Source organism: Epinephelus moara, chromosome 16 (genome assembly GCF_006386435.1).
Source record: "Epinephelus moara isolate mb chromosome 16, YSFRI_EMoa_1.0, whole genome shotgun sequence".
NCBI classification, from domain to species: Eukaryota; Metazoa; Chordata; class Actinopteri; order Perciformes; family Serranidae; genus Epinephelus; species Epinephelus moara.
Window position 1 is genome coordinate 26,611,542 of NC_065521.1, and position 15,658 is coordinate 26,627,199.

Genomic DNA, 15,658 nt, shown 5'->3' on the forward strand with positions numbered 1-15,658 from the left:
GTTATACTACAGACAGAACAAGGCCCCTCTGTAAAGGGAGAATAGGCCAATCCTTTACATCAAGACTGCCCTTTTTTTCCACCGCAATTTTCGTGTTTTCCTTTTCAATTCAGTTCCTTGTCCAATCATGTGGTGGATGAACAAAATGTCAACAATTCCATTCAATACAACTCTTTTTTTTTTTTAAATCAAAGACAGTGCATTGAAAAAGTTATAAAACAAAACAAGGCAAACTGCTGCCAAGCTGCAGACCACTGTGTGAGACCAACAGACAACATAACCGAGTGTTTTTTAGCAAGGCATCTGCGACATCTACAGCGCAGATTGTGCCACCATAACGGATTGTTTGTCAGTGAGATATTGGTGGCATTTTCAGCGACAATTGTGCTACTAATACTGGGTGTTTTTCAGGGAGACATTGGCAGCATTTCCAGCCATAACTGTGCCACCAAATTTGGTGTTTTGTAGCAGGGTATCAGTGGCTTCTCCAGCTGTGATCGTCCCACCCATGGCAGATGTTTTTTAGTGAAACATCTGCGTTATTTTTAGTTGCAAGTGTGACGAAAAGTAGGTGTTATTAAGCAGTACATAAGGGGGATCTCCAGCCTTGATTGTGCCACCGAAATTGGGTGTTTTTTATCGAGGCATCTGCGGAATTTCCAGCTGTGACTGCGCCACCAAAGGCAGATGTTTTTTAGTGAAACATTAGCGCCATTTCCAGCAGCAATTGTGCCACCAAAACAGGTTGTTTTTTATTAAGACATTAACAACATTTTTAGTTGCAATTGTGCCACCATAACTGGATGTGTTTTAGCACGACATTGGCACAATGTCCAGTTGCAATTGTGCCACCAAAACCATTTGTTTTTTTAGGGAGACATTGGCGGAATTCTCATCAGTGATTGTGCCACTGAAACTGTGTGTTTTTAGGAAGACATTGGTGACATTGCCAGCCGTGCTTGTGCCACCAAAAGCGGATGTTTCGTAGCGAGACATTGGCGGCGTTTCCAGCAGTGATCGTGCCACTAAGAGCGATTGTTTTGAGGCAGAGCACGTTGTATTCCTGACCCTAATCAAGTGGGGTGCCTACACATAACCACACATTAACGACATGTTGTTGAAAATCTGTATCTGCTACAAAGGGATGCATCCATGATCTTTGTGTTGATGTTTGGTAAGACACTCTACAGACACAAAGATAGACTGTGCAAGCTGTGTGGCTCATATACATTAACTGTTGATTCGATTGGACTGACTAGACAGACGGCACTTAACTGCTTCCTGCAGTGTGGGAAGAAAACATTCGCTGGGGGAGAACTCCATACCGTCACTGCACATTCAATGGACGTTTCAAAGCATGCTGCCAAGACTCATTGTAAAGGAGATCTCTGCATATGTCACATGTATTCAATACTGCTCACCTGCTCAGTGCGGTATAGAAATCATTAATATACTCCCAGGTTTCCTCTCTAAGCCAAGCCACACCTCTGGACCAGTTGAGTCATTGATTTTTCCATGTTTTCGAAGGCTGTGAGAACAACAGAAAGTGAAACCACATCCAGAATCAATAGCAGAGTACTCTACTCAGAAGGTGAGGACATATCTCATCATGAAAGCAGCTCTTAACAGGCAGGTAGAGAACTTCCAAGGTCAATATCTAAATATAGAGGGACCCCAGAGGGAGACGTGCAGGGAGAGACAGGAGTGAGGGGAGAAAATTGAGGAAAAAAGAAGGATGGAGGGTCAGAATAAGCTGATGTGTTTATAAAGTTCCTCGGCTAGTTGTCATAGAGGAGAACGCCTGTGGTGGGGTGCCATTTTGATGCCTACATGGAATATTAATGAGAAATATTACAAAGATTTCCATGTTCACAGCGAAATAGAAGGATAGATGGCAAGTGGAGCTGACATTTAGTCATTTAGGAATAGTAACAGAGACAAAGCAGCTGAGTATAAGTTAAAGTTAAAGTTAAAGTTTCTTGTCTCGGAGCTATAAATAAACATGGAGTCAGACTTTGTAAATATGTGTATGCCAGTGTGTGCTCATGTTGTGGTGGTGGTGCATGCATGCCCATACCATAGGGAATTACATCTGTGTGTGTGTCTGTGTGTAGCTTGTGAGTGATCACCTGCTGCAGCACCAGCAGAGGTCATCCAGGACAAAGCTCCTCCCCTGCAGTCTGCTGTCATAAGTTGGATCAACGCCCTCCTCTCTCCTTCACTCTCTTTCTCACTCCCCTCCTCCCTCCCTCCCTCCCTCTCTGACTTCCACATGTTCTGCTGCATAGAAAAGGGTGGAGATTTTAGGTGTGTAGGTCTGCTGACTCACACACTGACACACAAATATGCTGATCATCTTGACTGAGCTATTTGTGTGGGACTGCAGTAAAACAGCTAAAAATGTAATGGCTCAAAAACTCATTTATTCTCTTAGTAAATTAATTGAATGTGTCAGTATAATGGTTTCTGTGCACACTGTGGAGTTCTGGGAACTCCCTGCACTTTCCTGTTAAACCATCATTATTCCATCCACATACCTGTCTAGACATTTGGGGGCTCCCCCTCAGCCAGGTCCCCATGCAGCCACTTCAGTGCACCAGCTGGCACGGGAAGACATAATCATAAATTACAAAATTCAGTTCAAAAAAAGACGCACAGTGGAAAAATTCTCAGCAGTCATTAGTTGGACAGCATTCTTAAGTTTCTTTATGAGGTTCCATCTGGTCTGCTCAGCTGAATACAAAACAGAATCAATGGTCCCATTCTGCCAAGACTTGGCACAACCTGAAGGTGAGAGGGAACTGGAGACAGAATTGAGCATCTAAAATGGTCGGAGGATTAATTCACAACTCTGGATCAACTGTGTGCAAGTAATTTAAAGTATTAGTACTGTATCCTATTGATCAGGGGAATAAGGGGAGTAACTGTGTCCAAAACATCCCCATTTATATTAAAAATATAGATTAATGGAATCTGTCACTCCTATTATTTTTGTGCTCTATTTAGGATATAATGAGATGAGATGAGATGAGATGAGATGAGATGAGCTGGGATGGGATCGTATAGGATGAGATGGGATGAGATGAGATGGGGTGGGATGAGATGGGATGGTATAGGATAGGATAGGATGAGCTGGGATGGGATCATATAGGATAGGATAGGATAGGATAGGATAGGATAGGATGAGCTGGGATGGGATCATATAGGATAGGATGAGATGAGATGGGATGGGACAGGACAGGACAATCTCACATAAATCTAACATAAAATAAAGGACTTACTATATTTTTGTCACAGTATTCATAGCAGCTAAATGAAATATTAATATAGTAAATAGTCAAATCTGAGAAAAAGTTGTCAACTATAAATTTAGTGTTATCTTTTCTACAGCATGTTATAAAAAAAATAACCAGGAGCACATTTCAGGACGTAATTCACAAAAAAGCAATTTACATCTTTGTCACTATTTAAGTTTTTAAAGAAGTGTTTAATAAATAGAATCTATGGATCAATATAAGTGAAACTTCTTTTACCTTAGAGCAGGATGGGATACGATAACACTCAATCACTTTTTTTTCCCTTTCTTCACTTGCTTCTGACTTTTGAGCTGTGGTGGTTCTCAAATGGTGTGCCATGATGCAAATCCAGGTGTGCTGTGGAATTTTGTTATTGCAATATTCAACTGGGCCTATACAAAAAGTTATGAATACATTTTTAATTGACTGTATCAGTTTGTTGTGCACACCCATTTCCTAACAAAGAGGCAAATTCTAATTTAATAATAATAATGATAATAATAATAACTTTATTTGTAAAGCACTTTTCAATATAAATAACAAGTGCTTTACAGCATAAAATATCAATATCAATTTAATTCAATTTAACTTAATTTCAGTGTGTGACACATCATCTTATCTTAAATAACCTCACATTATTTCCCCGTTGAAATGGATATGTTGGTGCCTTGATGTAATTTTAAAAAGTTTAAAATTATTTTTTGAATCATTTTGTTCATCAATACTTCATGAGTAATAGTTGGTTGTCAATTGTTATTCAATATTAGTAAATAAAAACAAACATAAATGTTGTAATGAGAGTGATAACACACATGATAGAGGCTATTGTGCAAACATGTGCAAAACGTTTGAAAAATGGAAAAGTTTTGAAAGTTTAAGAGCATTTTCTGTATAATATAGTTGTAAAGCAGAATGCATTTTAGGCCACCTAAATGCAAAAAGACATGATGAGCGTGTTGAGAGAGCTTACGTCTATAAAATTTAGCCCACCCTTAGTGTGTGTATTCAGAACTACAGATTTTCACATATAGCAGGCTTTGTTTTTCCATAAAAATGCTTAGTACTCTATCAGTAGATTAACATATTGAATTGAACAGACTGAGTAGCATAGGTTAGCCAGGATACACCCTCTGCCATAGTGAGCAGAACTCTGCCCTCCAGAGGTCTGTCGCTTTGTAACCAGTGGTTGAGAACCTTTTCAGTAACTGGATTAAAGTTTAAAATCCCTATAGAGGTCCCATCTTTAGTAATTTGCACCCAAAGATATGTAACAGAGTTTTATCACAGGAATATTAGAAACTATACTTTTATTCACTGGTAATAATTCCCACTTATAAAGATTAAGGGAGAGCCCAGATGCCTTGGAGCTGATTGGCTAGTGGGGACTGCCCCTGGAATTTGGGAGGCACCCTTAGAAGAAAGGCATATCAGAGCACCCCCCTATAAGAGGGGGGATTGGAGCGGTGGATGTGTCACAAATGAAAAGACTTTCCCCAGGGACTTCCCCCCAGAGCACTGATGTGGGAACTTTGAGTCATTTGAAGGTACGTCCTCACCATGTTTCTTTATGCTAACCTAACCACAGTAACTTGCCTCAAACTAAAGACACCCAACCATGTTTCTTTTCCAAAACCTAACCACAGTAACTTTACTTGCCTAAATCTCTGTAACTTTACATTGATTACCTAACTTTATGTTAAGGACCTACTGTAATGTCAGTCGTCGGGCAGTAATTCATCAGATATCTTATGAACGGTTGTATGAGGATAAGTTGAATAATTACACAGCTTGAGTATATATGTGTGTAATATGTATACAACATATATGATATAATATGCATAAACAGGAATCATGTTATTATGGATTCGGTGAGCTGTGGGCTAAAACTTAAGCCCCATTTGTTTTGTTTTTATTTATATACATACATATATTTATTCACATTTTGGCAGCATTAAAAGTTTGCATTAGCTATTAGCCATGTCTGTCTGCAGTGTAACTATGGCTGTACAGTAAACTACTTTAAGAATTAAAGAAATATACAAATGTGATGATTACCATGCAAGTTGTGGAGCTGCAAGGAGTGTCTCTTCTTCTTTAACTTCTCAGTAGCTTTATGGATGTTTATTTGTGATAGATTTTGGAGCATTACAGTGTCACCAGAAAGTGTAAGTCACACTGAAGCGAAAAATATTTGTGTAATTGTGTGATAAGATTTAACTGGGTTATGACTCTGAGAAGGTTTTCATGGACTTACATTTCTCAATAACATATCAGACATTCAGTGCTAGTGTTTGTCTATTGTTTTGTGTTGTGCTTTTACCCCAGAAGATCTGGGTGGCAGCTGGAGCTGTGGTTTCGGGTAATTAAATTGTGGCTCAGGTGTGATGGGGTCATTTGTTTATGGTATGGTTTGACTACTAAAACAAGTAGGTTAGGTTAAGGTTAAGACCATGGTCATGATTTGGAACACTGATTTAGATCATGAAATGTGACCTGAATATCACCAGTGGATGAAAATTGTAATTCGAAATAGTTGTAAGAGTGAAATGAAACATCACAGTCACAGAGGATATGATTCACATTTCCAACCCCAGCAAACTCCCATATCCCATACTCTACATGCCCTCTTTCACATCCCGCTAGCAAAACAGTGCAATAGATGATTGCTATGAATGTGGTGGTGGAGGATGAATCATTACACTACTGACAACCAGCATCGGATATTACTGGCTGTGCTCTTAGCTGCACTCCATTTAGAGCTGGGCCCTCTTCATTTACATTCATGGACGATAAGGATTTAAGAGTTCCTGCCCATCAATCAGTGTGCTTATGTAAAAGTGTCAATAGCTCCTCGCTGAGACCTTCAGCCATCAGCTCTGTGCAGAGTAGGCTACTGCTACTGCAATCCCTGTGGCCCCATGTCATCATCTTAATCAGTATTTTGACACTTTGATTGGAGAGGGATTGCATGTCATGATCAGCCTGTCCTTGGGCAGTGGAGAACGGCAGCGCAAGGAGAATACATGATGGGGAAGGACATGTGGAGTTCCTCGTGTATTCTATAGGGAGTTGAAGAGTCTCTTTGTCTTTCGTGCGATCCCTGCTCTCTGCCTGGAGACATATCTGGGTTTTTACCTGGCCCACTTTCAAACAGTGGAGGAAAGAAGGGCAGGGAAGTCTGTCTGCAGGAAACTTCTAACTAGTTTGTTTTTGCATTAAGAGGTTTTAGCATCAGTCGTCATGAGTGTCTGCACGTGCTTAATAGGTAGGGACAGTAATTAGTGACTGTGTTACAGGATGTAGGTCTGTAAGTGATCAGAGCATAACCAGTAACAAACTGTACTGGAGCCTGCATCTGTATTCTGCATACATTAAGGACCTCACACCTGGCAAACACATTTGACCCTCATCTTGGGGTCTCTGAGAAAACACTGCACTGTACTGTAGACAAACATGCACACATAGACACATTATCCTGCTAGCAGCCATTCAGACCTGTGCACCCAGGCAGTCGGGCACCAAAGCCATAAGATACAGGAAAATGATGATGATAGAATGACTCATTTGGGTTACTAGAATAGTTCAGGCTTGGACTTTGCTGTTCGGTTCAAACAGTGATCACAGACAGGTCTGCAGCTGCTGGCTCATTATCCCTCATTCCCTCAGTTCATTGCCCTCATTTCAGCTCAGAGGGGAAAATCCCAATTTCCTTTTCTCATCCTTCGAGAGACAGTCACTAAAGTCAACATTGCATTGTTTTAATTCGTTTTATTTCTATCTTTGGGCGAGACCAAATTTGCACTGTGGGTAAGCTGCCAAGTCAGTCACAACGTTTTGGTGAAAATCTATTCCTAGTCTTATCAGTTTCCATCTTAAAAATGTTGTTTTTATACTCTGCTCTCTCCTGAGACGCGCGTGTTGTGTTGAAAACCGTTTCCACCCTAGTGGTGGGCGATGCTTCCCCTTTAATGTGGAGCGGTGAGGACACGAGTGTCGGCGAAGGGGGAGCGCAGAGGGATGGGGCGAGGCGCGCAAGAATCTCTTTTAGTATGCGCTGCGATGCCCGACTGCAGCCCACGCACCTCAACTATGGTGAATTATGGTGAAATATGAGAGACATGGAAAGAGCCGGCAGCTCAAAAACAGTTGGTCGTGATGAGATGACACATCCGCCGGACAGATTAGTCAAATAAAGCAAGGAGGACAGATATAAAGGAATGGACTCACGACCCCAAGGCACCTTGTAAGAGGAGACAAACTGGATAAAAATACATGCGTCTGCGCACCAAGAGAACCAGGGTGAATTCCTGCATGCCATTCTCTGAAATTAATGCTGTAGTCCGACAGATAACGCTGTGCTGCTTTGTTTAGTGCATGGAGTCTATTGTGGCTGTCCATGATCCACACACAGGAGAGGGCTGCAAATGGCTTGAGCATGTCTGCACCTGCCACTCCAAACTAACTCACTCGCGCTTGCCAATCAACTACAACACTGTCATTTAATGTTTGAATACCCCAGTGCATGAACGTGGCTGCTTTGTCACAAATATATGACAAAACTAGTTTTTCACCCTTGAAAAACGCCCTGAGAGGACTGCGTTATTCCATGGAATGGGTGATGAACATGAGCCTCCATTTGTTACTAATGTGCATCATTGGTGTATTCATATGGATATTCCCCATCAGAAAGAAAGATGGAGTTTACTTGGGGATAAATTAAGATGATTTTTACGAGCTAAAACAACACAGGGATGCAAAATCTTAAAGGCGGGTCTGTTTGGAGATCAAACAGGTGATTTCGCTGTAGATGAAATCTCCCGACGCACAGGCTGCCACCGAGTAGAAATACTGACGGCAGCGCCTCCTGCAACCTCCCTTCCCCTGTAAGTCTGCAGATATCAGGCTAGAGGATTACCTTTGCTGTTGTTGCAGGCGGCTGCGTATTGTTCAGAAGTGGGGGCGTCATGTTTTGCTGATCACAATCAGATGGCAAGCTTTTTTTTTTATTCTTTAAAGATTTGCTCACTTTATTCCCACCACTACATCATCGCCCCGCTCCACCAGCTTCAACCTGTAGCCTAGCTGCATCACAACACGTTTCTGCTGGTCACTGAGGTGAGGGAGGTAACTCCTGCATCCTCACGCCTTGTCCCCTCTCCCACTCCCACTCTCGCGCCGCTGCAGAGCCGGAGCTTCGGGTGATATATGGCTGGCAGAGAGGAGCTGCTGTGACCGTGGGGGCTGACTTTTGGCCGGACACTTCTGCTGCTGGGCCCGTTACGCATTACCACCAGAGGACACAGTGTAAACAAGCCTTACAAGCACATAGGTAGGAGTTTCTTTTATATGTTTAGATATTGCTGCTTTAATGAAATCACACACATATGGCTGTGTCTTTAAAGTGAAACTGTGGCCTGAAATAAGCACCCATACATCCCCATGCATACAGCTTTTGTGCAGTGGCCTATGAAGTTTGAAGGTTGTAGTAAACTGCTCAAACAGCTGTGCAGTTATGCAATGGGCCATGTCAACCACTGGCTATGACAAATATCCCCAAATAGGCTACAATTCGCTGATAAACTATTAATTTGATCAGATACTCTGTGAATTTTTTTCTCGGCTTTGGGAGGGCATGTTGGTCACATCACACATACTGTACAGAGAGAGGAAATTCATCTCAGAGATTGTATGGAGCACTCAGCATATAATCAGGTTTGTTGGTTGTAATTGCACCCTGTGAGAGCTGATACAGTATTACTGGCTGGCATATTGATCCTGCAGTGTGCTATGAGGGAGAACTCATAACCTAATACACATAGACATGATGGAGCCAATGCGCTCAAGTGCTTCGGCCCCCCCGCCCCTGCTTGTTATTTTCAACTGCCCTTCTCTTGCCTGTTTACAGGAAGGTCTTGAAATATCACAGCATTTCTGGGATTTACTGACAATTTTAGCCTGTAAAAATGAATGGTTCAGAAATGTATGCCAGTGGGTGCAAGTTGTTGAATATGCATGCTCGAAATTTTAATTAATGAATCCGTTTTATAAGCATGAGTTTTCTTGCTCAACACATTCAACACAGAACACATGGTTATCACATTAATATTGCCGTCTTCCTCTGCTTTCTGTCCTCTCCTGTAGCTCTTTGCAGGCAGAGCTGCCTGTACCTGAACCCACGAGCGTGTGGAGCCTTTATCTTCTCGTGGCCCGACGTGGCCCCACCCTGTCTGAAACCTGCAGGTCCCATCTTGCTCCACCATGACGGTTGCTACCAGCGACCCTGCGGATGAAGCCGCAGCACATCCGGGTCAGCCTCATGACCAGTACGACCCCGAGCTGGATCATGAGTGCTGCGAGAGGGTCGTCATCAACATCTCAGGCTTGCGCTTTGAGACGCAGCTCAAGACTCTCTCCCAGTTTCCGGAGACGCTGCTGGGGGATCCCAAGAAGAGGATGAGATATTTTGATCCTCTCCGGAACGAGTACTTTTTCGATCGCAATCGGCCGAGTTTTGATGCCATTCTTTATTACTACCAGTCAGGAGGGAGGCTGCGTCGGCCTGTTAATGTGACGCTGGACATTTTTTCTGAGGAGATCCGGTTTTATGAATTGGGCGAGGAGGCTATGGAAATCTTCAGGGAAGATGAAGGTTTCATAAAGGAGGAGGAGCGGCCTCTGCCAGAGAATGAGTTTCAGAGACAAGTGTGGTTGCTGTTTGAGTATCCAGAGAGCTCAGGTCCTGCTCGCATCATTGCCATCATCTCTGTCATGGTGATTCTCATCTCTATCGTCAGCTTCTGTCTGGAGACATTGCCAGTTTTCCGATATGAAGAAGATGAGATGTACAATTATCCATTGCAATCCATGTCCAACGCCACCTCTACCCATGACAGCTCAAGTTATTATAAAGACCCTTTCTTCATCGTGGAGACCCTCTGTATCATCTGGTTCTCTTTTGAGTTCCTAGTTAGGTTCTTTGCGTGTCCCAGTAAAGCTGGATTTTTCGGCAACATCATGAACATCATTGATATTGTGGCAATCATCCCCTACTTCATCACCCTGGGTACAGAGCTAGCAGAGAGGCCAGAGGACGGCCAGGCAGGCCAGCAGGCTATGTCTTTGGCTATTCTCCGTGTCATTCGTCTGGTCAGGGTGTTCCGTATTTTTAAACTCTCACGTCACTCCAAAGGGCTCCAGATCCTGGGCCAGACTCTGAAGGCCAGTATGCGTGAGCTGGGCCTCCTCATCTTCTTCCTGTTCATCGGTGTGATCCTCTTCTCCAGTGCTGTCTACTTCGCAGAAGCAGACGAGCCAGATTCCCAGTTCAGCAGCATCCCTGAGGCCTTTTGGTGGGCCGTGGTTTCCATGACCACCGTGGGCTACGGAGACATGGTCCCAACAACCATTGGAGGGAAGATTGTTGGGTCTCTCTGCGCCATCGCCGGTGTGCTGACTATCGCCCTGCCTGTGCCTGTCATCGTGTCAAACTTCAACTACTTCTACCACAGAGAGACGGAGGGCGAGGAGCAGGCACAGTATCTGAATATCCCAAGTGTGCCTAAAGCCAGCTCAGCTGACGATCTGAAGAAGAGCGGCCGAAGCGGCAGTGGGTCCACTCTCAGTAAATCTGACTATGTGGAGATCCAGGAGGCTGTGAACCACAGCACTGATGACTTCAGACCAGAGGGCATGAAAACAGGAAACTGCACCCTGGCTAACACTAACTATGTAAACATCACTAAGATGCGCACAGATGTATAATGTGAGCTACTGTGGAGGGTTAACTTCAGCTGGGGTCAACAGGGACTGTGACAGGAGGATCAAGGCGTGACTCCCTGTACTGACCAACGTATGGCGCCAAGTATTGGAGTCCAGAGCAGATTTACCTGGAAAAAGGTCATTAGAGAGGACCCCATGTTCTCCCACATCCTATGGACCTTTCAGCGCATATCATAGAACTGCCATCTGTCTTATTTAGGACATTGTCGGTGTCTGCATGGAGTTAGTCTTACCTATGTGACAGTAGTCATCCTGCTCGTAACAGTAGCCAATCGTAGCCTAACCAGTACTAACCAATATTAACAGCGTAAGGGACCACTAGTTTCTAACTTCTTGCTCAAACTGCCGTTGGGAGAAGATGCACGATAACAAGAACTTAGATCAGCGTAACATTTACTTTAAAATTTAACTAACCTTATTAACTTGTGATTAAATAGGCCATACTATCAGCATTCATGAGCAACTTTAATCTGCTGCTATAACTGCCAAGGTCCTGACTCAGAGGAGAACAAAATCACCAAGATCACAGTTGTTCGGTCAGGGGAAAACTGAAGTGAGCAACAAAGAGTGAGACAGAGCGATGCGCTTTCTGGCCAAATGGTCACATTGCTTCCTCTTTCAGAGAAAACAAAGCCTCATCGCACTAGCATTCCTCCCTGGGCCCTCACTAGATGTTGTCTAGTACAAGCTAGTGGCTTCTGTAGAGACCAACAGATAGATGACAGTGTCGTGCTGTAACTCTGCACCGCAACAGCACAACTTCTTTTTCCTGCCATTTTTCTTCGATGAAGCTCAAGTGGATTTACGGTATGTCTCGCCAAGACTCTGCCTTTTTTTCTTTCCAGCCGATGCAGGCTAGCAGGTGGACAGCAGAAATGTCTCACTAAACAGAGTGAATGTTTATTTAGTGATGTGTGTTCATTTGATTTGTTGTAATGTATGCTTTTTTTAGTACTATGATGAATGTGTGCTTCTCACCGAGACTTTTTACAGTTAAGATGTAGAGAGATAGTGGATAATATCTCTGCAGCATTCTGAGTGAGTGCCTATTTCTCCATCCTCTTAACTTACCCTTAAGTGTCTCTTTAGTCGCCACCCAAGTCCACTGTAACAGACGCACAGTGAGAAGTGTTGAGTTTGACAGCACTGCTCAGCATAAATGTTGCTGTTCTTGACTTCACAGCATTCCATGGTTTTAGAAATAGATGAAATGAGATTAAGGAGCAGACTAGGGTGAGATTTTAAGTTTGTTTTTGCCAGAAGATAATTTCAACCAGGTTTATGGCAGCAAAGTTAACTTGTTTTACGTATAAGGCTTATTATGGTATTAACTCTAACTCTACTAACAAAAAATTTAAAAGTTTTTCCAGAGGCTGGCAACCAAAGAAAGAACATAGTGATCAACTAAAAGAAATCTATGACACCTTTTAAGTCCATGTTTTGTAATTCCAGCACTGCCAGTCTTGCTGGATGGGTGGCAAGAAGCAATGTCAGCATTTAAATTTCCAGTTTGTAGAATTAAGGGGATACATTGGCAGACAATTTAGTGCATAATCACCAGATCACCATGTTGGACTACAATGTTTTTATAGTATCCCAGAACAAGCACTGGTTTAAGATAGCATTGGCCACTGTATAGCAGCTTCTCTCATTGGAAACACAGATTTTTAGCGTGACACTTCTTAATTCTGTGTTTTTACCGCTTTAAATCACCAGGTCCATTTGTCTTGGTGTGGAGGGGACCTCTGTGGGTAATTCATCTCCCGATTAACACCTCCTAAATGTCTGAATCTTAGGCTTTCAGGAAAAAAGTGAGCACATATTAGCAGGTGCTGTCTGGAGAAACCAAACAGCATCTGAGAAACACCGATTTGCAAAGTGAAACTGCTTTATTCAGTGTTTTTACTGGTTTAAATCCCTGCTTCCTTTTGATTTGGAAAGGAGGAGACCTCTGGCTCCATTAAAATCCTCCTGAATAATGAACACTAAAGAAATTCCAACCAGGAGAAGTTTCTACTGGTTGGAATCTGCAGTTCTCACTGCTACATGCCACTAAATCCCCTTAAATCTTACACACTGCTCATTTAAGGTTACTATAAGCTTGCTTGTTATGCTAAGAAGCTCATGAGCAATACAGGTAAAACTGATTGCTGTCACCTAATCAGACTGTTAAATCATTTCAGCCTGTCGTGCCCCTTTCCCATATATTGCTCCTTTAAACAGTAGATTAAAATGAGTACACTGCCTGCCTCTGGAACAACTTAAAAGTCGTACAGTAGTAGATCACTTATAAAATCACCTGTGCTACCACCTGACTGTAAATCAAATGAATGTTGCTTTCAGTATATATATTTTCATTCTGATACTGCAGTCATTCCATTGGCACATATTGCCCACATACAGTAAAGCAGGACGTAGGCTGTGTCCTTCATTGGCTTTTTATCAAACAGATGCTATTCTGCTACCGTAGTGCTGCATGTCCTTTAAAGTATTCATCGTAGCATGAAATAGTATGAGTAATAGTTAAAAAGCAAACTGACATCAATATATTCCTATATCTCTACTGCCGCTATGTGCAAAATACTGTATCAAAGGCTGTTTCGCCTCAGAGCTATGTGTCACGCTTTTGCATACGCAGCTTCTTGCCACTGCTGTCTGAAATCATGTTGAGTCACAATCCATGTGGAGTATTTAGGATTGTGTGTCCACCAGACGATTTGTTAACTCTTGTGAATGTAAGCATGGGGTTAAACATGAGAGGAAACAGCAAAGGTTTTAGAGGAGAGCTAAAACTAAAGCTAAACATATGGTCCGCAGTTCAGATGTTAACTGGTGTCCTGCTCGCTTCAGCTTCAGAGTCTTAATAGTCAGTTGCAGTCACAGCTCAGTAACTGTGTCTCATAGTGAAAGCACAACAGCTAGCTGCCAGCCCAGTGGATGCACAGATTCAAACAGTCAGACGGTCAGAGTTTTTGCCCAGCCAAGTGTATCATAATGCTCCGAGGGACTGTCTGAGTGCGCTTATCTCTGATATATAGGTCCATCACTCTCAGTGTGTGTGTGTGTGTGTGTGTGTGTGTGTGTGTGTGTGTGCGAGAATGAGAGAGAGACAAAAAGGTTGTGAGAGCTTTTAGATACACACAAGCTGAGGGTGTAGCTCTCGGAGACAATGTGGTGGCAGTTACCTAAACACCGCTCTTGCTTCTTGACTCTGGGCCACGATGGTGCTCTGTATATTCTATCCCATCCTATAGCACACTGTTTACAGCCTGTGTATATGTTTGACACATGCATATAGTCTATTAAACAAAGAGAACTGAAAGGAATGTCCTGCCACGCTCACCACAGATGAGATCTATGAGCATGTGTTGACTTTTGAGATAAGCTGCAGTATCAGCCAATTACTGGGGATTGAAGGAAATAGAGGGAAAGAGAGGAAAGGTTGGGAGGGCAATGAAAGTACGATAAACACTGCCCACACCCACTCTTGCCGTTTAATCTGATGTGTACTTGTACTTTTCTAAACTTTTCTTGTGTACCGGAACACCTATGTGACTTTATGTGGCTGGAAAACTTTGTCTTGACTTCTGTCGTTTCAAATCATGTTACCAAGCACACTATTGAGGGGACACTCTGTCGAGACAACAGGACGGCACATCAGGATCATCTGAAACGAGGAAAACAAATCTTTGCTGTACCCCACAGACAAAAGGCCACTTGACACGTGTACGCTGGACATTTGGACACACACACTACCTGTGAACATACACAATTATGGTCACGTCTGCCATCAGGACAGACGCTTGTGATTCTACCGAACTTAAAGCCACAAAGTGAATGGACTAAAACCCGCCGCTGGTGGTGAACACACGTAGCCATGTAAACAATGTATCTAAGAGTTAAAGCTGCTTTTAATGATGTCTTAAAATGCCTAAAGCTTCAGCTTTAATACAAGCTTCTGCCATGTACAGATTCCTGTGTAGCAGGGGAATCAAAGTGTATGCTTGCTGAAATAATCCAAGAAGATAAAGTTGTATAGTAAGTGAATTATCTCTTTGGTTTGATAGGCTTTGCTCCAGGGAATACGAGTGGAAATATATGAAGAGATCAAAAAGGAAAATATGATTTCTATGAGAACTTGAACTTATTTGTGTCATCAGACACTGTACAAATGAACTGTTGTTAGTCTGTTTTTTTCACTATATGTTTTTCTATTTGAATGTCATTGTTGGCTCCCCTTTGAGCCTCACGCGGTGCAGGGGCTGAGGTTTGACTGAAATACACACGCAGGCCTTGGTTAAATTGATTCTGTCTGTACTGTCTTAATACATGTTTACCCACAGACGACCACCTCCTCTGAATCTATCTCCTCTACCTTCTTCAGCTATTTGCCAGTCACAAATACATGATGTGTGTATGAGATTGAGATAATCCTCAGCTTCTTCACTAGCTGTCTCTAGCTTTTGCAGTCTCTACTCAGCTGTCTGTATAAAGTCTGTGATTTTCTACCATTGTTCGGAGAAAGACTGAACCTAGAAGCAAATTGTTACATACAGCAGTTGTTACATACAAAGGAAATATGG

General features: G+C 42.7%; 2 protein-coding genes across 4 annotated transcripts in view; both read left to right on the forward strand.

Moving 5' to 3' along the window:
- Positions 1-4,746: 4,746 nt before the first annotated feature.
- Positions 4,747-15,118, forward strand: kcna2b (potassium voltage-gated channel, shaker-related subfamily, member 2b). Of its 3 annotated transcripts, none has more exons than XM_050066078.1 (3): positions 4,747-4,840; positions 8,481-8,625; positions 9,438-15,118. In XM_050066078.1, exon 3 carries the CDS (start codon positions 9,555-9,557, stop codon positions 11,055-11,057), a length of 1,503 nt encoding a protein of 500 aa, XP_049922035.1. In that variant the 5' UTR covers positions 4,747-4,840; positions 8,481-8,625; positions 9,438-9,554; the 3' UTR covers positions 11,058-15,118. The 3 variants fall into 3 exon arrangements, with proteins under 3 accessions (XP_049922035.1, XP_049922036.1, XP_049922034.1); XM_050066077.1 differs by having other exon boundaries at positions 4,791-4,840; positions 8,313-8,625; XM_050066079.1 differs by lacking the exon at positions 8,481-8,625 and having other exon boundaries at positions 4,759-4,840.
- Positions 4,798-15,658, forward strand: part of kcna10a (potassium voltage-gated channel, shaker-related subfamily, member 10a) — a 44,770-nt gene continuing 33,909 nt past the window's right edge. Inside the window, exon 1 of the mRNA XM_050066071.1 lies at positions 4,798-4,840. The gene's annotated coding sequence lies outside the window, so the exon portion shown is untranslated. The remainder of the gene's footprint in view (positions 4,841-15,658) is intronic.